Below are 25,763 nucleotides of genomic sequence, written 5' to 3'. Positions count from 1 at the left end.
AATATTATTTGTGATCGATCTACTGACGAACCTCAACATGAAAGTGACAACTTACCTGTGGTTCTGTTAATGTAGCTAGTCCAAATGATAACGCATCTGTTAGTGCTGATGGAGTGGAACCAATCAAACGAAAGAGGTCAGGAAAGAACCATGCTTGACCTGATGAATGGGTTGTCAGGAAAACTCAAAAGAAGAGGGAAATGGGATTGCCATATGAAGATCTTTCAAGAGGCAATGATGGATAGTGGAAATACCAAACTGCTCATCAAGAAAGGAAGATGTTGCCTAGGTGTAGGTGCACTTTAAGTGAAAAGAAATCGGTAATAAGATGCAAAGAGTTCGGAACGGGAAGAAATATTTCAACAATTTTGGTAAGTAAGTTGGGCAGAGAAGAAAATGTACGTAAAAATGTTGGTAGACGTTTCACACACTAAGGATATTAAAAATCACCATGGTGATTCTTCTCGAAGAAACAGATCACTGACTTTTCATAAATGAAGAGAAATCACTGACCAAGATGCAACAGAAACACAAGGAAAGTCGAGAACACATTCACAGTTATCTTATGATGTTGCCCAAAGTTCCGTCTCATTACTGTAGAAAATCTACTACCAAGCTGTATTTGGAACCAGTCTGGACATAAAAAGCTCACGTATTTTGGGAATGCCAAAATTATTGTGGTGAAAATCATTTAGAAGCCATAAGATTCAAAGTATTTGATGACATATTGACTGAAATGAATATTTCAACCGAAAAAGGATCAGTGTGATATCTGCACTGGACACAAACTTGAAACTTACAGTGAACATCAAAAGAAGAAAGACGACTGAAGAAAGGAAAAAGAGAAAGACAAGGTTGTAGGCAAACATGTGTATACGATGGACCTTCAGTCAGTTCTTCTTTGTCCATCCTTGAAAGCATCGGTGGTGTACTATAAAACGAAATTAGTAGTGCACAACTTCACTATTTTTGATATAAAATCAAGGAACAAATTTTGTTATTTGTGGGATGAAACAGAGGGATCTATGACAGCTAATGAATTCACTTCAATTATGTGTTTTTTCATACGTAATGAGGTACCATTTGAGCGTGATGACAAAGTAATTCTCTATAGTGATGGATGTTGCCATTAGAATAGGAATATCACTCTATCTAATGCACTTCTAAACCTTTCTTCTTTGTGTGATATTACTATTACACAAAAGTATTTAGAGAAGGGGCACATACAAATCCATGATAGAGAAACGTCTTAGAAATCAAGATATCTATTCTCCAGAAGCAAACATAGATATCTGTAAACATGCTAGGATGAATCCCAAACCCTATAATGTCAAATATCTTCGGCACGACTTCTTCAAGAATTACAATAAAGCCTGTAAAGTGGGAGATCCTGTTGTTACAGACACCCGGGACAACCCAAGTGGGACTATCGATTACAAGCTGAATCACTCTGATTCTTGGAATAATCTTCCTCAAAGGAAACAAAGGGGTGATACTCAGTGTACAAAAGACAAGATTCCACCATTGTATACTCAAAAGCTGAAGATCACAAAAGAGAAATGGAACCACATCCAACAATTAAAACAAGTACTGGAAAGTGAATATCACCATTTCTATGATACATTGCCTCATGAATAAGGAGGACAGTCATATGTTACTGAACTGTGGGCCATAACTGTAAATTTTTAGTTTTAGTTCAGTTGTACTTTTTTCTTTTAGACTACATGGAATAAAAAATACTAAAAATAATTACCAAGTTGGTTCTTCTATTCTTTAATACTAGTCTATGAATAACTACAATATGTGAACTCTTCGATTTTCTCTTCAGTGTTACTTTTTCCAAAAACTTTATGAATCAACAATCAGTACATTGGTAGGTCTTTCTTTATCGTGTGGCTTTTATTACCGGGAGTGTCCGAAGACATGTTCGACTCGCCTGGTGCAGATCTTTGTATTTGGCCCGCAAAGGCGACCTGCGAGTCTGGATGTGGAATGATGTTGATGATGATGATGAGGTAGTGATGAAGCAGAGAGAGTGAGAAACCCGGTGTTGGCATGTAGGCTACTCCTGTCGAATGACACCAAGGGGTATGTTCAAAGCTTAACGTCCCCATCTGACGAACGAATCACTATCAACAGCGTCATATGCCCTCACACCGTAGTTGAGTGGTTTGGAATTCAATCCAACTTTTGGCACACAATCTAGTGATTAGAAATTGTATACCACCATCTCCCCTACCCTGTCAGCCAACATTCTGATGTTGAACAGTTTTTCGATGAACGGGACTCAAACCGGCTAACCCCGGTGTCAGACCATATAGACTTCAAGGATTTAATGATCACGGCCACCAGACGGACTATATTGGTAGGTAAAAAGTAAAAATTATGAAAAAAAAACTATGGACTTTTAATTCTTCCTTCCACAATTTTACTTCAGAAACCTCGTGACATAAAATATGTTGAATGTAAGATTAAAAAGCTCGTAAGTCCATATTTGATCGAATTATAAAATGTATATTACTTAAACTTATATGTCAGTGTAGTCACGAGATGAATTTCATGACGAATTAACGGTGGGCACTTATAATAGGACAAACAGGTCATCATTTGAGATCATGGAACGTTTTTTGTCTCTCCTGTAAAATTCTGTAATTCTGACTTACATGAGGTTTTTAAAGAAAGGTAATGATATCTTGGAACTTGAAAATAGGTGCAATGAGTAGGGTATGAAAATTAGCCTCTCAAAGACTAAACTGATGAAATTCAACAGAATTGAATGTCAGATTGGTGATACAGAACTAGAACAGGTCAATAATTTCAAGTATTTACGTTGTGTGTTCTCCCAGGATGGTAATATAGTAAGTGAGATTGAATCAAGGTGTCGTAAAGCTAATGCAGTGAGCTCGCAGTTGCGATCAACAGTATTCTGTAAGAAGGAAGTCAGCTCCCAGACGAAACTATCTTTACAACGGTCTGTTTTCAGACCAACTTTGCTTTACGGGAGCGAAAGCTGGGTGGACTCAGGATATCTTATTCATAAGTTAGAAGTAACAGACATGAAAGTAGCAAGAATGATTGCTGGTACAAACAGGTGGGAACAATGGCAGGATGGTACTCAGAATGAGGAGATAAAGGCTAATTTAGGAATGAACTCGATGGATTAAGCTGTACGCATAAACCAGCTTCAGTGGTGGGTCATGTGAGGTGAATGGAGCAGGGTAGGTTACATAGGAGAATATTGGACTCTGCTATGGAGGGTAAGAGAAGTAGAGGTAGACCAAGACAACGATGGTTAGACTCTGTTTCTAACGATTTAAAGATAAGAGGTATAGAACTAAATGAGGCCACAACACTAGTTACAAATCGAGGATTGTGGCGACATTTAGTAAATTCATAGAGGCTTGCAGACTGAACGCTGAAAGCCATAACAGTCTATAATGATAATGTATGTATGTAATGTATATATATTTTTACACATTTGCGTTAATGCTCAATGAAACTCACAGGAGGCTTCTCTCATTTAAACGTCTGGAATGTGGGTTAGGATATTCTCATCTGTAGTAAATTCTTGCCGAGTTTTCGGCAATCAAGAGGTTTTAAGTGTGTTATTATTTATCACTAAAAACAGGGTCTTGCATGTTACATTTAATTCAATTCCATACTTTATTTCATCAAAATCATTAACATGCACTTGCTCCCTAAAACCCTTCATAGATTATGAATGCCAGGCTGAGTGGCTCAGACGGTTGAGGCACTGGCCTTCTGATCCCAACTTGGTAGGTTCTATCCTAGCTAAGTTTGGTGGTATTTGAAGGTGCTCAAATATGTCAGCCTCAAGTCTGTAGATTTACTGGCACATAAAAGAACTCCTGCGTGGCTAAATTCTGGCACGTCAGCATCTCCGAAAACCGTAAAATTAGTTAGTGGGACATAAAACCAATAATATTATTTATTTAATACATTATTAGATGAAAAAGCAGCATCCTTTCCCTCCTACATTACACAGAACCAATGTTCACACATTCCCATCGCCACTCCTACTTCCCCTCCCCTCTCCGCAAAGCAGAATTATTGCCCAGAAAATTTCTCCTCACCCTCCTAATTAGTTACAAAGACCAAGATCGGAAATAAACAACTGGCGGCAGTCCAAACATAGTGGTGGAAGGTAACAGACAACATCAACTAAGGTACTGGAAAATTTCCATAATTTATAAAAATGACAGTACATCCATTATTTATGCACATTTTTTTAAAATTTATAAAATCACAAATTCATAATCAATGACTAGGTTATGCAACTAAACAGTGTTGTACATGGTTTAAAGTGATTTAATAGAATCTGAGGATGTTCTTGTAGAACAAAACATGTCATACTTTGTTTAATAGCATGTATGTTATAGTGTTATATATTCTATTTTGAACTTGTGTGTCTGACAGACTAAAAAGCTTTTAAGTTACATTTGTTTTAATTCAACGCACCCTCGTAAAATAAAATACACATAAAGCAATAAATACAAAACATTCTACTTTTATGAAAAGGTAATAAATCTGTGTTATTACTTGTGCATTATGCTTGTTAACGAGCGGCACATGAGGCGACCCAGGTCTGTGTCACCTATCGAGTTCTGAAGAATGAGTGCCTGCTTCCCATGTAGGTATTAACCAGAGATTTAATTTTTGCAAAGGTCCTCAATGACCCCGAAATACCTCAACACTCACTCATGTGGAGTGTATATACAAACGTCAGTATGCTACCGTATCACTTCTAATGGAGAATAAGACAAAAATGTAGCTTATTCGTGTGCGAGGAGAAATCTGTTCTGCTACTCCATTGATATTGTCATTCACCGTTACCAAAGGCCTGTAGATCATTAAGATAGTATGCCTAAAATCTAGTATACACCTTTTTTTAACACACTGGAGACTATCAGTAGTTTCTACAGGTGCACGATTTCATTGCTGCAGGCAGCACTCCGAGAATCTAAGATCATGTTTCCACTGTAGCGAAAAATGGAAGTACCGTATTCATTAACATATGAGTAACAACACAGTAAAGGTTTCCAACTATTCAATTCACAATATTTTAAAATTACATGGAACTAGTTTCGACCCATCTAGTAAGATTATTATGGAGTAACAAGTGAATGTTAAAATTAACATGTTCTTAGGATTTCGTCAAGAGTGATCTTTGCTTTGATGTGGCTGATGATGACCCCTAGATGGGTCGAAACTAGTTCCATGTAATTTTAAAATATTGTGAATATATTTTGTATCGAATAGGTGGAAACCTTTACTGTGTTGTTACTCATATGTTATTCTCAGTTCAATACGGACCAACAACATGAAATTTATAACCGTACTTAATTAACGTAATTTTCCCTCCCTCATTTTTAGAACAAAAATTTGGGAAAAATATAAAATCGCATATCCCTGTCCCAGTTTTATCTATGGTTCCCACTAGTTGCAAACCACGACTTATCTCGTCTTCGTGATTCATGCCGATGTACGGAAATCGGGAACTAGTTTGGAAATTCCAGTTAATGTTTCCCATGCTAGGAGAGGAGGAAGTGACCGATTACTCAACATTCCGGAGCCCGGGGCCAGAACACAACTGTGACTGCTAGCCATAACTCGCCCTTGTTATCAGCTGCGACTCGCGCGTGCAGTAATCGCTTTCAACAGTGTCCTTACGTGTGAATTGTTGTGTGAAGTGTTTGTTAGTGATGTGATGGGAAAGAAAAACAGTAGTTACGACACACAATTTAAATTTAAATAGCGGCAATTGTGCTGCATCTTGTGAAATTTCCGTAGCACTATCACACATGCGTTAATGGCGGAAGCAGAAAGAAGAATTACAGTGTACCAAGAAAACAACTTTATCATTTCAGAGACCAAAATCCAGGAAGCATCCAGAAATTGAAAAGGAAGTTGTTTCTTAAGTAAATCAATTGAGAAATGATGGATTTTCAGTTTCCCACAAGATGCTCCAGTTAAAGGCTGTAGAAGTAGCAAAAAACCCTTGAAAATTCCTGATTTTAAAGCAAGCAGGGGGTGGCTTTGTTGATTCATGAAGAGAAACAATCTTTCTCTTCGAAGAAGACATCTCTATGCCAGCGACTTCTGAAGGACCACAGTGAAAAAATCCTGCAGTTTAACAGATTTGTAATTAGGAAGTGGCACGTGTACAATTACCTGCTACCGCAAATCGAAAATGCCGATCAAACTCCAATTTTTTTTTGATATCCCGAGAAACACTACAATTACTGAAAAGGAAGCATCCAGTGTAGTCAGGAGGACTACTGGGGCAGAAAAGCTACCCTGCACAATTATACTGGCTGTTACTGCAGACGGGCAAAAACTTCCTCCCTATGTAATTTTCAAGCGAAAAACAATTCCTAAAGGGAAATTTCCTTCCGGTGTGCACATTTGTGTCCAGGAGAAAGGATGGATGGTGACGGATCTTGTGAAGGATTGGTTGCCTGTTGTGTGGGGAAGACAGCCTGGCCATCTCTTAAACGGGTCTCTCCTTGTTTTGGACAGTTTCTATGGCCATCTTGTTGATTATGTTCACCAAAAAATTGTCAACCAGAAGACTGATGCTGCAATAATTCCTGGTGGCTTGACGTCAGCCTTACAGCCTCTTGATGAAAGCATCAACAAGCCATTCAAAGACAACATTATTGTTAGCATGTTTAACGAAATTTTATTGGCCCTAACGATACGTCCCAGGATCAGGAGATCTGCCTTAACCCTTTTGCTCTCGGGCTATTTTCACCAGTCAAGTCCAAAACACTCAGGCAATTTTTCATGATTATGCATGTTAAAATGTAAAAAATTGCCACATAAAGAAATCCCCAGTTACAAAATTGAAAAAAATAACAGTAGTACACTATTTAATATCGTTTTAGGAAAAAAAATATCCCAAAATTGTTCATGGCATATTTTACTACAAAATAAATTTTGAAATTTGAAAATATATTACAAAAAAATAAAAATCGGTTTTCAAATACTAAAAAAGTAATATGTTCTTTAGTGATATTGTTGTTCATTCATTCTGAAAATAAGAGCATTTAATTCTGTATTATATGCATTTGCTGGTGGGACCTAGTGTTTACAGTGCACTAAGTCTTCTGGTATGGGCTAGAGCAATTTTGTTACTTTCATTGATCTGTCTCTGTCTTATCCTTGGCTTTGACAAAATGAAAGTGACTGAGGTATGAGCGATGCTAGTAATGCCATTCCTTACGCAGCCAGTCCCTGCTATGAATGGTGTGAAAATATTGCTCATAGGGTCGGTTAGTGCATGCATTTCAGTGGGCTTGGCACACTGATATGTAATAGCAACTTCTGGCTCGGTGAGGAAAGCAACGGGAAACTACCTCACTCATTTCCCTAGTACGCCTCTTCAGTGATGCCTAGGCCATCTATGACAGCTCATGGCGGAACTGTTGAGGATCCAACCAGCCTTTGGGCTGATGACTAAACATACATAACATGATATAATTTTGTATTTTGTATTCTTATTTACTAATGAGTTATAGCACCTGACGTAAAGAACTGTACACGTACCTTCCGGAGTCAGCATTTGTGTTTTGGAAAACATTCTCCTATCATCAGTACCTGTGAAACCCGAATCACTCTTCTTTATCTACAGCTTTTCCCACACCTGTGGGGTCGCGGGTGCGAACTGTGTCGAACATGTGGATTTGGCTCGTGTTTTATGGCCGGATGCCCTTGCTGACGCCAACCCTATATGGGGGGGAGGTAATCACTATCACGTTTCCGTGGTAGTTTGTAGTGTAGTGTGTTGTCTGAATATGAAGAAGAAAGTGTTGGGACAAACACAAACACCCAGGCCCCGGGTAAGAAGAATTAATCAATGGCGATTAAAATTCCCGACCTGGCCGCGAATCAAACCCGGGCCCTCTGAACCGAAGGCCTCAACGCTGATCATTCGCCAGTCGGTTCGAAATACGAATCAATATCGGCTATAACATCACTGTCATCGTCTAAAGCATCTAAATAATCTAAAACATCGGAATTATTTAGCCTAGAACTTGGCCCAGCCATGTAAAAAAATTAGGCCTACTCGTGGCACAAAAATCTAATAACACGAAATGTTAAACTAAAATTCACTTGAGAACATTGATAAATGTAGGATATAAACAAAATATAATAAACAATAATCTATTATTAAAATGGAAACAATAAACGAAGGAAAACATGTATTCTGAAGTTTAAATGAGACTGTACTCGCAAGCAGCACACTTCAACTCGCCATGCGGTGAACATACGCGGTTTGATAACTTCATTTGTACCAAACAGGTGAGCTTAGTGTCTCTATCTCTCGAGAAAAGTGTAAACTAAATCCAAAAGCTACTATTGATGTCTTTTCCTGACATCTGGGAGTCCATTAAGGTACTTATACAGCCATCCGAACACAAAGCCGATAGATCGGCATGCTGAGTGTTTAAGCAATACCACTCGAGCCGATAGATCGGCTCGCTGAGCGTATAAGAGTTAAGGTAGTACCCTCAGTAGAGATTATGTACCACGTTGCAGAGATCCAGCCAGGGCAGAGGTGAATGCTGCATTGGACGGGAAGGCCATTGTACTAATCGCAAACGAGATGTTGAATGGAAATTCTAAGTTCCCATGGAGGGAATTAGATATTTTTCCACCAACAGAGCATATAAAAAATCAGATGAAAAATTAAATGTATGGCTTTTCAAGCGTTTGCTCTATTAACCAGCATTTCGTCTTAGGTCTGACACTAGACTCTTCAGAGTGGGATGTGTCAGACCCTACCCACTGACTCTGGGTGTATGCAGGTGAACTTATCAGAGGCCTATTTAAGAGGCACAGTCTGATAACTGCATACTGGAGATAAAACTCCACAATGGAATTAATGCCCGCCTAGCAATTCCGAATGGAAATTCTAAGTTTTGCAGTTGTCACTGACAACACGCCTAATGTTGTAGCCGCTGTGCGACTAACAGGGTGGAAACACATGCCCTGCTTCGCGCATACGCTGAACTTAATTGCTCAGTGTGGTCTTCAGGTAATAAAAGATCTGCTGAGTAAGGTGAAATCCATTGTGGAGTTTTTTAAAAGAAGTCCCCAAGCTTGTGAGAAACTGAAGGCTATGCAGGAATAACTCGGAGAGGCAAGTCTTCGCTTGAAGCAGGATGTGGTCACCAGGTGGAACTCCACATATTATATGTTAGAGAGAATTATTTCAGTAAAAAACTCTTTAATGTCTGTGATAGCCATCAACTACCCCGAACTTCGAAATCTGTCAAACGAGGACATCACTGTTATTCAGCAGGTTTGTGAATTATTGAAAGCATTCAGGGACTGTACTGAAGAAATTAGCAGTGAGAAGCAGGTCACGCTTTCTAAAATCCTACTTATGCAACGGGGTCTCAAGAAATGGTGCAGTCGTTTCAGCAACAATCCAGTTGTCAACAACCAACTGAGACTGATGGCGGCCAGCCTCTTGGAAGCGTTAGACAAACGATTTAGAGGGGCTGAGGAAAATAGTTTATTTTCTCAGGCCACACTTCTGGACCCACGGTTCAAAAAACTAGGGTTTTCTGAAGTTAGGTGTTTTGAACGGGCAAAGCAATTGCTCATTGCTTACTGCGAAAAGCACCGACCTTCAACAAATACGTCACCAGTTTTATCAGAGCAAGTACCGGTAAACCAAGTCACAGGCTCTTCCATTTGGGACGATTTCGACGGCAGTGCGTCGAAATTGGTTGGTCTCTCAAACCCTGCAACTGCAGCAATTGTTGAGGTAGATAAATACCTCCAAGAACCCCTTCTATCACGACATCAAAATCCCTTGTACTGGTGGCAAGAAAGGCGCCAAGTGTATCCAATCCTGTTCGAAATGGCAAAATCCCGATTGTGCATTGTCACTACGTCTGTTCCATCTGAAAGAATTTTTTCGAAGGCTGGGCAGACAATTAGAGACAGGCGGACTCGATTAACTGGGAAAAAAGTTGAACAGATGTTGTTCTTAAACTCAAATTTGTAACTTTTCGTTAAGACAATATCTTCCCAAACGGGATGATTGTGTAAATAATACTAAGTTTAATTTTGCGTGTATGTGTGTGTGTGTGTGTGCGTGCGCGCGCTTAAATACTGTGCAATACCAGTTTGCTGCTGTGAATAATAACATACCGGTACTGCTTCACAATGAACTACCGGAGTAATGGGAGTCACCACTTAAGACAGGTAAGATTTTCCCTTAAGAGCTAAGTTATCTATTACATGTCATTTTTCGCTGAACTGTGAAGTAACTAACTTTTTTTGTATTGCTTGCGAGTTCTAAGAAACGTTCGTTATCACTGTTTACAGTTCATGAGTGAGCTGTGACACGTTCGCTCTCCTGAAGCTTCCTGCCGCTATAGTTTCGCGAAGTAGTTCCGTAAACAGTCCATTCACCTCGTTCGTGAAGTCGTTTGGTCTCTATATGCAGTTCGCGAAGTAGTTCTCGAGGGACGAGTAAAAGCGTCACAGCTCATTCGTGATATTCTTTGGTCTGTATATACAGTTCGCGAAGTAGTTCTCGAGAGAAGAGTAAACACTTCACAGTTCGTGGGAGTGAAATAGTTCCCGAGAACTAGTTCGTTCGCGAACTACCCATCACTAGTGGGTAGGGTCTGACACATCCCACTCTGAAGAATCTAGTGTCAGACCTAAGATGAAACGCTGGTTAATAGAGCAAACGCCTGAAAAGCCATACATCAATTTTTTATCTGATTTGAACGAGATGTTGGACAACCAAGACAGTCGTGTTTTTGCTGTTCTACTCAGGACGATCACACCAACTGCAGAACAACAAGTTTATTTGGCAAACAATACGAAGAAGGTTTGGGGTTAATAATTTAATCACATTGTATTAGGTGTCATATTTCTTTCATTTTCGTTCGATAATCAACCATACGTTAAAATGCTGCCTTTCGGAATGCTTTGTGGTTGAAACATAGCCACACCTTGGTTTCTCTAATTTGCGTGAGAACTGCATGACTAGCAACGTGTGATTAAACAGTATGATTTTACTCCCACCTGTTGTGTGTGCAATTTCGCAAATTATGCCTATTTTAAACCAATTTGCTACAAAATGCTACATTTGAGAAACACAGATGCTACAAAATGCTAAATTTGAAAATCAAAACTCTAAATCTCTGATTTTTAAATGCTATAAACCATGAACTCTAAATTACAAGTAATGAATGTTGCACTTTGAAAATCGCCAAAACAAAAAACAATTACATATTGTACCACAATAAAATGTTCCAGTTGGTCAATGAAATTCAAACGTCATCACTGTTTGGAAACACAAACTTGCTTAAAATGACTTTGTACTCCGAAAACACTCTCTCTACATCACATGGCACAATTGAAGCATACTCCAACTTGACGAAATCACACGAAATCAGAGGTTTATAGCATCAATGCACTGTCAAATTTGCCTTTGCCTTGGATAACACCAGAAATGCTTTTAAGTTTGAGGAGACTGGAGTTTTTTTAAACTACACCCTGCAGTTTTTTCCGAGAAAACTTGATTAGTTAGGTTCATTATAGATTAGATTAGCTTATGACAGGGTGATATTAGACACTCAAAACTGAATGTTAGAAGGTCTGAATGAAGCTAGTGAGGAGTATGGAATGAGGATTAATAAGAAGAAAACAAAGAGTATGGTGATCAGAAGGAGAGGGAAGAGAGCTGTCATCAAGACAGGAATGAAAGAATTGAACAAGTGCTAGTTTTCAAGTACCTTGGCAGTATTCAAAGACCTAAAATGCCACCGAGGTGAAAACCTGCAGTGCTATCACCTAAGGACTGAGGAAAAGACTAGTCAAGTGCTTTGTCTGGAGTGTGGCACTCTATGCAATAACATGCATGCTGAGAAAGAAGAATGAAAAGAGACAGGAAGCATCTGAGATGTGGGTATAGCAGAGAATGGAAAAGACAAGCTGGGTAGACAAAGTAAGAAATGCAGAGGTGCTAGAAAAGGTTAAATAAACAAGACAACTGCTGCAAGTTATCAGAAAAGCAAGAGAAATTGGATTGGACACTAATGGGACAAGACTGCTGGTCAGTAGATGCTCTTGAAGGGTTGGTGAGCAGAGAGGAAGAGGATGGAAAAGATATCAAGTGGACAATATAAGGATACAACGAAGCTACATCAAAATGAAGAGTAGCAGTCGACATGAATACATGGACAGCTACCATGTGAAGACCTGCCTCAAGGCAGGACACTTGTATTCTAAAAAGTCTCAAAAGATTTGTGAATGATTTTTAAAATTATAATTCTCCATAACCTGTATTTGTAATAAGTATTAAATTACAGCAATAAAAAATTGGAAATTTGTGGATTAACATTTGTAAGAAAAATGAAAAATTAAGGGGTTAAATGAAAATGTACTTTTAACTTCTATTTTATTCGGTTGGATTTTCAATCTTTTCTATCATAAGATATTTGTATGAAACTATAGTAAGAGCTGTGAGATCAAAAGAGAAGGAGCAGTAAGAAGTTCTACACTTTAAAACTATGAAGGAAGTGATTTCTTCACTATTACGTGACAATTACATATATCCTACACTTCACTTACTGAACTGGTAGTTTGAAGTCACGAGTAAGTCACTTACCACTGATATTTCGTGCTTCATGATCTTGATGATGTTGACAACAAAACTCCTGGCCAATCTATGAACAAATTTTGATGAACTCTTTCCATACAATTTCCAAGCCGACAACACAGAGGATAGAAACCCTTTCACCTCAGTGACATTCTGAAACAAGAGATTGTACTATTATTAATGCAGACCAAATGTTTAGGAACTCAAAAGATGTCAAAATAGTCAGGCAATATATGTAAAATAGGCACTTTGATTAAAAAAAAAAAAACAATCTAAAAACAATCTTTGTATACAAAGATTGTTTACATGAAGCATAACAATGTACAAATTTAAGTTTGCTCATAGAAGTATGTTACCTCATGAGGACTGCTGTAAGTAGCCAGGTGTTAATGTAGGGAAAGATCTTCAATGGGGTAATAACATAAAACGACATTGTAAATAAGGGTCAAAGATCTCTTCATATGGTTATAAGGTACTTAGGGATTGTAGCAAAGACATAAAGGCATAAAAGTCACTGGTGAGACCAGAGTTAGAATATGGTTCAGTGTATGGGACCCATGCAAGGTTTACCTGATTTGAGAACTGGAAAAGATCCAAAGGAAAGCAGCATGATTTGTTCTGGGCGATTTCAGACAAACGAGAGTGTAATGAAAATGCTACAATATTTGGGCTGGGAAAATTTGGGAGTAACGAGATGAGCTATGAATAAGCAGAACATTACAGGATGTCAGTGGAGAAATCAGTAGACGAATAAGCCCGAGTGTAGTTCTTAAAAATACAAAAGATCATAATATGAAGATAAATGTGGAATTCAAGAGGACTACAGTAACTGGAGCAAGTATTTGTTCATACAAAAAGAACTGGGGATTGGAATAATTTCTAACTTCTTTTAAATGATTTAAGAAATGACTAGGTAAACAAATGATAGGGAATCTGCCTGTTGAGTGACAGCCCTTAATGCAGATCAGTTTGTAAGTGTAATGTAACAATAAGTACATATTTGTTTTTGTTCTCTGTTTGGAGTTTCATATTTTTTCTTCAAAACTTTACAATATAACATTCCATCTGTTTAAAATACATCTGTACCGAACTCTCGAACATAACCATGGAGTTTGCTGCTCAGTAATCTAAATAACTTTGGCATACTGCATCCATCTCACCTTCATATTGTTACGAGGCTGATAGCTTTGGGAATTCCGAGAATGTCCTGTTATTTACAAGGGTCGGAGGACTTGTGATCTGTTGATCCCTCATCTTTACTATTACTGACAATCAATTATACATTCTCAGATGAGAGAATGTTAGGTTTTTTTTTTTTTTTTTTTTTTTTTTGCTAGGGGCTTTATGTCGCAGAGAATGTTAGAACAGTTTGTGTTCTGAAAGTGTATCATACCAAAATAACAGAGAAAAGTGAATAAAAATCTCAATTTCTTATATATATATATTCAACCCTCTACCCTTCCTGCCTTTGAAATGTGGCACCGGCTTGAGACATCACAGGGTCGCTGACTGGGTACTACCCACAGAGACATTTTCGAATTATAATAAACTAACCTTAAATTAATTATACAGGAAGGATAAAAGAGAAGAAAATAAAATAATTAAATAAAAATCTGAATGAGAACCTTTACGAAATACAAATTCATTAAAAAGCTAAACTTTGGCAAAGCAAACATTTCTGTACAATCAATAAACTCTTCGGACCAAATATTGTTCATAACCTTTTGTCAACTCCGACAATAAGTTTTAACATCATGACTCATAAATTATCAATCCTCTTCCAAATGACCTTATTCAAATTTGATTACTATTTCCTTTTATCTTATTTACCAACTCTACTCTAAGGCCTCAAAATTTAACTCAATTCCATTCTGCTCACATTTGGTTATCACCATATTTCAAAATTCTCAATAATAAAAACAAATAATCATTATAATAATTTACCATCGTATTTTCGTGAATTCGTCAGAGTGACCTTTGAAATATTACTATACAACCAGACTTCTTCATTTATTCTCTGAGTAAACAAATTCAATTACTCTCTCTCTCGACCTTCAAATTACAACATCACTACTATAAACCTTGTAATTGCAATTACTAATTACCAAATTATCTACTTGATTATAGCCTTCCATTTAAAAAATGCATGAGGTTATGTAAAATCATTAAGCACAACATCCGCCGTGTAATCCATGAACTTGTCATTTGAATTAATTAAATTCATTAAATTCATTTGATTTTCACTAAATTCATGACCATCACGTCAGTAGAATTTGTTACCTCTAAAATCAAAATTTTATCCAGTTACGTTTGTAATATTTGGTAAATTAATCAAGAATTCGATATATCTTAAAATTATTCATCACAAAAATTTATATAAATAATCCCAATTATTATTTGAGTCCGAAACTATTTACTTATTCTTTCTCAATACCATCCTCCACTCATATGAATGCCGATAATATGGAACGTACGCACGAAATCGATAGTAACCCTGACATAACTAAATTAAGTTAATTCACCGATTCATCTAAAATTAAAAATATCTCGCATATGCCTAATTAGCTGTTTATTAACACAAAAACATATCCTACCCTGTAGCAAGACCTACACTACAATGATAATGCACCTTAACCTACACTGAATTTACAGACAAGGGTTAGAACCTCACTGTCACAAGTACATACAACCTCATGAACTGAATTCAACATCAAAACAAAAAAAAAAATATATTGCAACTGCAAAACAGAATTTGCATTGCTCATACACTGAAGAACATATAATATAACAAACACAACATAATACAATCATATAGTCACAGGGGAAATCCTTATCCACTGACTCGGCCGGGCAACGAACTCCGACCCTCAACATGGCATCATTACAGTGACCTATCACTACACTTGCCGCAATGATCTGTCACGAAGTCTAGCTATCATTATTTAATCTAATTGTGCTGTCCTGAGTTCCACAAACAGAATTTTTCTTACGGATGAATGCGATATTTTGTTACTTATAAGACCCTACCAACATTACAAGGCTCCCTCTAATACACAACGCGCCGACCCGGTCTGTAGCCTTATCTCACGCCCCGGCTCATTTCGTTAACACGGCATTTAACTTGTCCGCACCCACTTAGATTCTCTCTCTCTCTACTCTAAATGAAGCCATATGTTCCTCCACAATATCATGCGTCTGTGCGAACAGTTACTAATTATATATAACACTCTCAATATGTTTTATTCATTTCATATTTCACGTATTATTCTACATTTCTCACTCCATTATCAGGACCACGTATATCATTATGCCGGTATTTACACACATGTGGCGCTACACAATCATTGGTTCGACTCTTACGGTCGGCATTTTGTGTCTTAGAGGTCCCTACTTCAACACTAGCTAACTACTTCTCGGAAAAACTTTAGGATGACAATTATTCCCTACAGCACAAAATTTTCTCATTGATTAACGGTGCACGTTACTTACTGATGACATATATTTTCCAAAATCCCACTGTAATGTGCCAGACAGTCCGGGTTCGAATCTTGGGTCAGTGAAAATTTTCTTGACGAACTTTTCATGCGACATGCCAATTAAACTATCTGCTCCCTCTGACTAATATCTTACTGATGCCTCCTAACTCATTAAATATTTACACACACACACGTTAGTATTTATTAGAAGATCGCGCACTAAGAAAACTCATTATTTCACACACGTGATAGAAGATCATTATTTACACACATTATTTCCTCACTCGCGAAGACCATCTCAACACACGCTGTAATATCACCAGATTTATTCCCCCCTAGGCATCAGTATAAATTACCTAAAAATCTGACTATCCTTGCTACAGTACTAGAAAGAAAATAAACGAATAACCATGCATTCATTTATTTACACATTAACAGCTAATCATGCACATGCCAGATATAATGAATCAGGTTACTTATCGACTCGGTGATGCTCCATACTCAGCTCCACGGCCTCATGGTTTCAGGTCGGCCCCATGATGTGCTTAAGCCATCATTCTAACGGCCTCAATACCTGAACCAATACCATTCTTCATCACCATGGTCTTCATTTGTAACTTAAATGACTTTACACAACTTCACTTCTGAATACACTAAAACACATATGAAGAAAAAAAACACAGATATAATTAAGTTATTCTAACACACAAACACTTATTCACAATTGTAGTAAACACTTTGTCTCTGCTCTTTTTTCCGCGAGTTTCACGTGGCACTGAAAAGCGTCCTTGTTTTCGACCTCGCTCCGATCCTATTTTCGGATAATATCGTAAAAATCACTTTCTTGAGTTTTACCAGATTCTGGTCGTTATTGAATTAACAACGTAGTCTATTTTGCCCGTAGTATGCTATCGACTACCAATTAGCGGACTAAAGAATGCTCCAGATTAGGGTTCCTCATGAACCACATATACGATGCGTCCGACCCGTCCAAATTTCCGTAGCAGAGTGACTGTTCTTAGCGGCTCGCGTCCTCTTCAGGCACGCCGGATCCTAGATAGGGAGCTCGGGGAACCCCATTAACAATGATGTAACGTCCCGTCACATATGCCTGCAATTATTTATTCCAATAGGTTGTTGCAAATATGCCGTCTTTAATTATTATCCTCAAAATAGTTCAATATTGTTTTCACCTTATCCCCTGGTGGATTTAATTATTTTTAAAGGTCATTTAGACAGCATCCATCTTTAATTTACTCCCACCATTCCAAACTTGCTATACTGCTATTTGCTGCCTGAAAGTGTTACCAACTTAAAATTTTGTGACCTTGGTCACACGTCTCATGGAATATTCCAGTGCTTCCCATTTCATCATCAAATGACCCTGACACGTGGAACTCGTCTTTAAACTTGTGCAAGCGAAATGGCGCCACACATCCGGCCTATAATGTAACTGTGTTTCATTCCCTTGTATGCCATATTAAATTATCATATTCTAAAGACAATGCTATGAGCCAATTGGGCTCAATATAAAATAAACGTCTTGTCTACACATTGCTCGGAATTTAAAAAGAATGGTATTTCTTTATCGGTCATGTCCATAGGAACAGGGAACTACACTTTTTTACTTTTCCGTAATTTCTGTCTGTCTATCTGTATGTATGTATATACATCACGAGAAAACAGCTGAAGAGAATTTAATGAAAATCGGTATGTGAAGTCGGGGGGATAAGCCACTACAATCTAGGCTATAAATAATTTTTCTCACGCTGAATGAAATGGTAGTTTAGGGGAAGGCCCAAAATTTAATTCTCAAATACAGTAGAAGTCCGTTATAGCGAGAATTCATAACCGCGAAAAATTTACTCGCTATAACGGATTGTCGTTATATCCGATTTTTAATAAAACCCCTTCATGCACTTTAAAATCGGTATGAAACGGCAATCAGTTTGTTCAAAACTTGCGTTTCCACAGATTATTATTCTCGTATCAGAAACATACATGTTGTACACAGTTATAATTACTATATTACATTTGCCCAAAACTTGGCCACTTCCAAAGCATTTTTTGATGCTTGATATAGTTCATCTTCTGTGCAGGAGGCTGGACATAGACGACACTGGAGCATATGTTGGACTGTCTGGTCTTCTCCGCAGTCACATTGGATTTTTTCTTGATCTATATAGCCCCATCTTGCCAAATTAACTTTGGATCTGCCAACTCCAGATCTCAGTCTATTCAGGGACTTCCAGGTCATCCATTCTTCATTGTAACCAGGAGGTAGAGTTTCAGAAAATCTTATCCAGCCAGGAGGAAGGTAGGATGTAGCCCTCCATAATTGCAACCTGGCTTTTTCAGTAGTGGTTCTAAGTTCCTTTGAAGTTCTGAGAAAACTCTTCCTTGACTTTAAACGTTGCAGATGCGGTGCATGCCCATATAGAGGGTGGGTCCTTTCCTGTTCCACTGTCTTTCTTTCCTTGTTCGCAGCTATTTCTCTTCGAACAGAAGGAGGTGCTATTCCTGCAAGGTGGTAGAGCCATTCAACTGGAGTGGATTTCAAACAACCTGTTATAATTCTGCAAGTTTCATTGAGAGCTATATCCACCTGTTTGGCATATGTTGAATTATACCAGACAGGACACGCATACTCTGCTGCAGAATAGCATAGTGCCATTGCAGAAGTTCGGATGGTTTCAGGTTGGCTACCCCACTGTGATCCGGCCAGTTTCCGTAAAAGATTGTCCACACTATGGCTTACTTGTTTGTTATTTTTTGTAATCCGATACAAACGTGAAAGTGTATGTTTGATTTCATTCTGAAAAAAATATAGTTCCGTATTTCTCCGAATCCAAGATGAACCCCACTTTTTCCTTCAAGAAATTTTAATCAGGCTCAAAAAGAAGTTTGTAAAATCATACAGGCCTACACATTTTTAGACTATTTTTAGACGCCGAACATTGACTTTCGTCACGCCGTTTTTTTTTTTTTGCGGCTGCACAATTATTCTTTATTTCCGCGGGTTTAAGAGCCATTAGCTTAACATTGGCATCATAATACCGAAGAGAACTCGTTGAAAATTTTCCGGCAATACCTATTCCATGCGTCTACAATACAACGATCCATCAGGAAATTATTCTTGCTGTCTATAAAACTGTTATTTTTACGCAGCGTCAGATATACGGTAACCGGCTACTGCTACATGCACGTCTCGCTTGTCGGTGCGGCCAAATTCAACGGCGCAGGCCTAATCGTGAACGTTGAAAGTCAACGAATGAGTTTATTGCGCCATGGTATGGCCATTCCGCCTTTGTGGTTTTCGTGCACACAATTTCATCATCGACTTCTTAAGAGCGTCCTTGTTGCGGACCACTGAATGCATTTTTTGTACAATACGCATTTTTTTACCTCTTTGTCTTCACGCTGATGCCAAATATTGGCTTTAGTTAGGCCTATGCCGTATTAAGCACTCTGCCATATCTCGAGGTGTATCCCATTCTTACTTAATTGCAGTATTTAGCCTCAAAATTAAGTGGTCGTTTAGTCAGCCTTAATTTTTAACGAGTTAACAACCGTTATCGGACACGTTATTTACGCATTTATTATGAAAATATGTTTTCTTTCATTTTGAAATTTCTTTACGGAACAGCTGTCGACAGATATTATTAATCCACTCCGACATCGCCTTCCAATGTCGACGAAAGAAATCGCTAGTGCACATAGCGAGGAAATGATGCCGAAGGTAATCAATCGCATGCAATATCATCTCTGAGGTGCATAAATATCGGTAATCGAAAAAATCGCACGCGCTTAATTGCTCGTAATAACGGATATGCCAGTGATAGGGTTCTCGCTGTAACCGAAGGACGATACGCAGTTTAATATAGGAATTTTGAAGGGAGAGAAAAAAAATCGGCGCTATAACGGAGTTCTCGTTATATGCCGTATTCGCTATAGCGGATTTCTGCTGTAATTTGCGCAAAATGTTATTGTCGGAATATTTGCCATTGCTATGAGTAAAGTACAACTTGATATGCATTCAGATGGTAAGGATATCGAAACTCAGTAGTTGAGGTTATGTATGATGACAATCTTACGCAGCATGAGTACCTAGTCAGTTTCAAACGATCCACATGGCAGTGCTCTTGAGTACCTACTACACCGTAGGAGAACCTTCTTATTCTTACCAAATGGAGTACATACAACTGATGATGATGATGATGATGATGGTGATGCTTGCTGTTTAAAGGGGCCTCGAGGTCATCGGCCCCTAATGGTACGAAATGGAAAAATGACAAATTAGAAGTCCAAAATTCTCCAATGACCAGAATTCAAAATGTGAGGACGAAGAATGAATGGATGGAGATGAATTTAAAACAATCAGTGGATGCGACCCGCAATGCCTTACATTCACAGATTCTGACGTAAAACAATATGATTACAGACCAAGGGACTGCTGCTATAGGATAACATTGCATCCATGATGCTTGCAGTCTAAAGGGGGTAAAAAATCCAGGTTATCGGCCCCTCATAACGGTGCTTATCGCTAGGAATGTACAACCATGGTATCTGTCATGCTGCGGTACTAATCAAAAGTAACAGAGACTCGCGGTATTCCACACATTATGGTACTACTCACAGGTTATGAAATTCGACATATACTACAGACCTATGGTTTTTCTCACATTGTGACGCCATTTACAGGCAACGCAACCCTATGGTGTTCAGCACATAAGAGTACTAACCACAGAGACCTTCCCCTATCCTGTGGTGTTCTTCATATAGTGGGTACTAATCATAGGCAAGGCAGAACCATGGTAGCTATCATCCCATGGTCCCGCCCATATGGTGGTACTAATCACAGGTACTGCAAAAGCCGACTGCACGGTGCTCCTGTGTGCTACTAATCACAAACCTATTTGGTACCTAATATAGTGGTACTACGCGCAACTAGAAGCGACCCATGATGTTCTCCGCGTGGTGGTACTAGTCACAAGTAGTTTCATGGTTGCAAGACAATCATCCCTTGGTCGCCCCTTACAACAGGCAGGGGATACCGTGGGTGTATTCTTCGCCTGCGTCCTCCACCCACAGGCGGTGTACATACTACTTGGGCTAAGAATATACTCCTACCAAGTGCTCATACTCATAAGTATATACTTTGAGTAAGAACTCAGGTTTTATTCATACCACCCGATGACTCCTTGCTTCCAGTCATTGGGTATTCCATTCTCTTTCCAGATCCTATTTAGTACCATGTACATCCACTGTTGTGCTACCTCTCCTAGTGCTTTGATCAGCTCAACACTTGATTCATCTGATCCAGTTGATGGTTGTTTTTCAGCTTAGATACTGCTGTCTCTACTTCCAACCATGTCAGACTAGTGGTATTTGTGCTGCCAAAATCATAAGGTTCGTCGTCTAATGGAGTTACATTTTCATAACAGTTCAACAAAGTTTCAAAGTGCCTTTGGAACACCTGTAATATTTGTCTTATCCCCAGTCACCTCACCATTAGGAAATTCTACAGATTGGATAGATTCATTTTGAGTTCTTCTATTCTTAACAATACTGTATAACAGTTTTTTTAATTTCCATCCTGTGTTATTTTGGTAGCTAGATCTTCCTTGCATTTCTGCTTTTCAGCTACAACCAACTGTTTGACCTGTAATTTTTTCTTCCTGTAAAGTGACAGCTTCTCCTCTATTTCATGTTGATCTCCCCGTGTTCTTGCTTGATATAAGGATCTTCTTGCACGGTTTCTGTCATTGATAGCCTTCTGATATCATCATTTCACCAAGCAGTTTTTTTAGGTTTTCTTATCTGACTCTGTCGCCCACATACTTTTTCTGCTGTACCAACCACAACCTTCTTTAGAGTATTGCATTCTTCATCTACCACGAGATGGCAGCCACACCTCGTTCCTTGGTTTCTCGTTCATTCTGATTCATATCGCCAAATCGGGCATCCACCATTTTTGAATCAATGACAAGTTGTGAAGAACGACTGTTATTTTTTATTTAACCTGAACTGAAAGTCCGCTTCACAAGTCAAATACTCCTAACCTACCAGGAATTTTTTTTTTTTAAATAAGAAATTATCACGTCATTTCAAGTCACTTCACAGAACTGTAATATACACTCAACTTCCAGCTCGTTGCGAAATATTAGGTTAAGTTTACTTCAAGGTTCCCGTTCCCATTATCGTGAAGTACTGTGAACTAAAGTTTGGAACATGGAAGCTTCCCCGTTCTCGTTCTCAGCCCTGGCAGAGATTTGTTTCCTATTATTGCACTGCCTTCTGCAGAGAGTGAGTGAGTGACCTGCCTAAATTTGCTATCTATTGAGTACCTTGTGAACTTAATGAAAATCAAAAGGAATGTTGATAAGAACAATCAAAGATCAAAAAAACCGTAACGTAGCAGTTACTTCGTCATGGTTGATTATATCACAGTCAGGTGATCACGTTTACATTTGGTTTCAGATATTTTACAAAATATTTCTTCACTAAAAAAATTTAAAAGTAAAGAACTGTTGGTGAGCTGCTGTCAATATTCACTTTCGAATTGCCACAAAAATGTTCATATCTGTTATAAATTTCAAATTGGATTGTTGTATCGTTTGGAATGGTAGCTTTGAGGAATGTGTGTTACTTTCTTAAAATCACAGTTAAGCATCGGCAGTTCCTAACCTACTTACGCTTGGAAAGGATTAGTCAGACAGTGGTGTAGCATTTTTCGGCTGTAACCTCTAAAAAGGATATTACTCTTGTTAAAATGCTAGCGATTACCATCAACATTTCACTTCTTGTAACTTGTAAATTTGTAAAGCAGTGGCAGTTACAAAGAACATAATGGAATGGTTCTTCTGAGTCAATGGTTTCGCTTTCGGTAATCGAATTAACGAATCATTTGCGTGAATTGTTTCAAATGAATTGGTTCTTCTAAATGAATCAGATTACCCATCTCTATTTCACACTGTTATCCCGGGTTTAAATTCAATTCCAGTAACGACACAAACATCACACGGTTAAAAATACCAATCATATCAAAGAATGAGTTATCGACTATTGTGGACTTACATGTAATTAATCTCATAAGACACCTCATGACTATTTTATAATTCAATGAGTAATGTATTGTATTGAGTAGGTGGTTGTTATTAAAAGGATTTTATAATTTTAATATTGTGGACTTGCCTTCAACCCACGCAAACAATCGATTGTATGGAAGTGGAGTGATTATCTGATGTTAACGTTTCAAATTTTTGTCCGCAAAGTCGTAAAATGACACCGCCTATCTGTAAAATCGTAAAATGCTGCAATTTCTGTAAATTTTATGGATAAACGGTAGAAGTTGGCAGGCATGCTATATTTAAGAAAACTTATTCTATGCTTGATGATTTCATGAAAACTGCCCCCCCCCCCCCCCCCTAGTGATTTAACATGGTACTAACTCAAGACAGGTTGTTCTCTACTAAGTGAGGACTGAGCAACTTTGTTACTTCACTGGTTATATCATACTTGTGTACTGTCTGAACTCAACATTTATAAATAATAATAATAATAATAATAATAATAATAATAATAATAATAATAATAATAATAATAATCATCAATTTCCCTTGTGCACCTCCCATATTCATAAATATCGCATGCAAAAAATGAGTCATATACACTCCCACAGTAAAATTATATTTACACTGTACATATTTTAGTAGCTTTTCCTCTAACCCCTTGACTTACCTAACCGCCGAATCGATGGGTGCACTACCTTGGACTCGACTTCCGTAGCCGCCGATTCGACGGGGCAACGCAGTATTACAAGGAAGCCTCGTATCTCTGTATTTACATTATCTTTCGGTGAATAACCGCTGTATTTGAAGATAGCTGAACAGCTACTGTTGCAATTATTCAGTCAGTAAAGAAGAGCGTGCGCAAAGCTGTAACCGAGCGGGAAGTTGTGGATATCTTACTAGATAGTGACCGTAATGAAGATGATGTTACATCTGAAAGTTCTTCTAGTGAATGTAGTAATGAAGACAACTTATCTGTACTTAGTGAAGTTAGCGATAATGACATGAGTGACGAAGCAGAGGTAGTAAATATTGCGACTGTAAATGTTCCCGCGCACCGTAACAAAAAACAAAGTAGAAGAGTGGAAGTGAAAATCTATGTGTGCATTAGAAGATATTCCTACAAAAGGGCAATTTTTGGGAATTCCTGGGGTAAGCCCTATTTTTTAAAACAAACATTGAACTTACGGCTAAAAACATTCTACATCAATTTCCCGGTGATGACTTTTGGCAAAACGTGGTGTGATGAGACAAACAGATATGAGTTTTGACTTGACATTTAAGCGCTGCCTTTTGGCGGAGGCCAAGTGAATTAATAAACAGCCAATCATAGGCAGCCGATCGGTCTGATAAGAGTGAGTTAGACTCCAGTTCTGGTTATCAGTGTTGTCGATCTGTTGTTTACTGTAACCACGTGCTATCAGCTGTGTGTTGTATTGTGCTCAGTTCTTTTCGGGGTGTTTGTCAGATCACTCGGTCACCAACAACGGCGGCTAGAAATAATGAGTTGATTGAGTGCTTGAAGGAGCAGAATATTTCGGTTAGCAATGACATAAGGAAGAGGGGATCACATGCATGTTGTGAAACAAAACAAGCCCTAGTACCCAGCTTACATGGTGGATGAAATAGCCAGGAGGCATGGGCATAAAGTTGTTTGCTTTCCACCATACCTTTGCCATGTTAACGCCATAGAATTGATTTGGGCCCAACTGAAGGATTATGTAGCTGCGAATAACCAACTCTTCACAGTTTTGGAAGTTGAAAGACTTCTTTGGGAAGCTATAGGCTGTGTAAGTGCAGGTTGAAGACACAATCTGAGATAACTGAAGTTTAATAATATAATAATAATGTTATTTGTTTTACGTCCCACTAACTACTTTTAAAGGTCTTCGGAGGATAACTGAAGTTTGGGAGAGTGAAAGTATAACAGACGATTAATGTTGAAGACATTATAATCTCGTTACGGTCAAGTGAGAGTGAAACCCCAACAAACTATAACAATGCTGGTAGGGATTCAGAAATGAGTGAGTGGTATATTCCCGTTGTAGGATTTTTCCCTTCCTCAGGAGTACTTGAATCGATTAGCAATGTGAGCTGTTCTAGATGGTGAGTAGAAATTTCATTTTCTTGCAATTTTATCTGTTCGAGCATTGATCTGTTTTTATCTTATAGCCTTATCCTAAATATGTTACGTGTTACTGTTAATCTTATGTGAGGCCGATGACCTTCGATGTTAGGTCCCTTAAAACAACAAGCCACAATCTTATGTGAGTTATGCATGTTACTACAAAAAATAATTAATTCTGGACTTAATTTCGAGTATATACATTTCCGTTCGTGTTGTGTGTTATGAATCAGCTGTTTGTACTCGTAACAATTTGACACCAATGTCTGTCTTCCGGTTAACAGTCAAGTCGAAACTCATAGAAACGCAACTATAAGTGAGTTTATTTCCTACAGTATATATTTTTTTTCTGTAATGTAGCAAATTTCACTAAAATAGTTATTTGTACTGCGTTATTTCCGATGGTATATTTTTTGAACTGTAATGTAGCAACTGTC

General features: G+C 38.2%; 1 protein-coding gene across 1 annotated transcript in view; it reads right to left on the bottom strand.

The window, feature by feature from the left end:
- LOC136876077 (condensin-2 complex subunit G2) overlaps positions 1-25,763 on the bottom strand; it is a 379,809-nt gene that overhangs the window by 85,148 nt on the left and 268,898 nt on the right. Inside the window, exon 17 of the mRNA XM_067149716.2 lies at positions 12,665-12,808. Within this exon, the coding sequence (XP_067005817.2) occupies positions 12,665-12,808 (144 nt within the window). The remainder of the gene's footprint in view (positions 1-12,664; positions 12,809-25,763) is intronic.

Source organism: Anabrus simplex, chromosome 6, assembly GCF_040414725.1.
Source record: "Anabrus simplex isolate iqAnaSimp1 chromosome 6, ASM4041472v1, whole genome shotgun sequence".
In the NCBI taxonomy this organism is placed as follows: Eukaryota; Metazoa; Arthropoda; class Insecta; order Orthoptera; family Tettigoniidae; genus Anabrus; species Anabrus simplex.
Note: the sequence above shows the minus strand (reverse complement) of the source record. Positions and strands in the feature narration are given on the sequence as shown.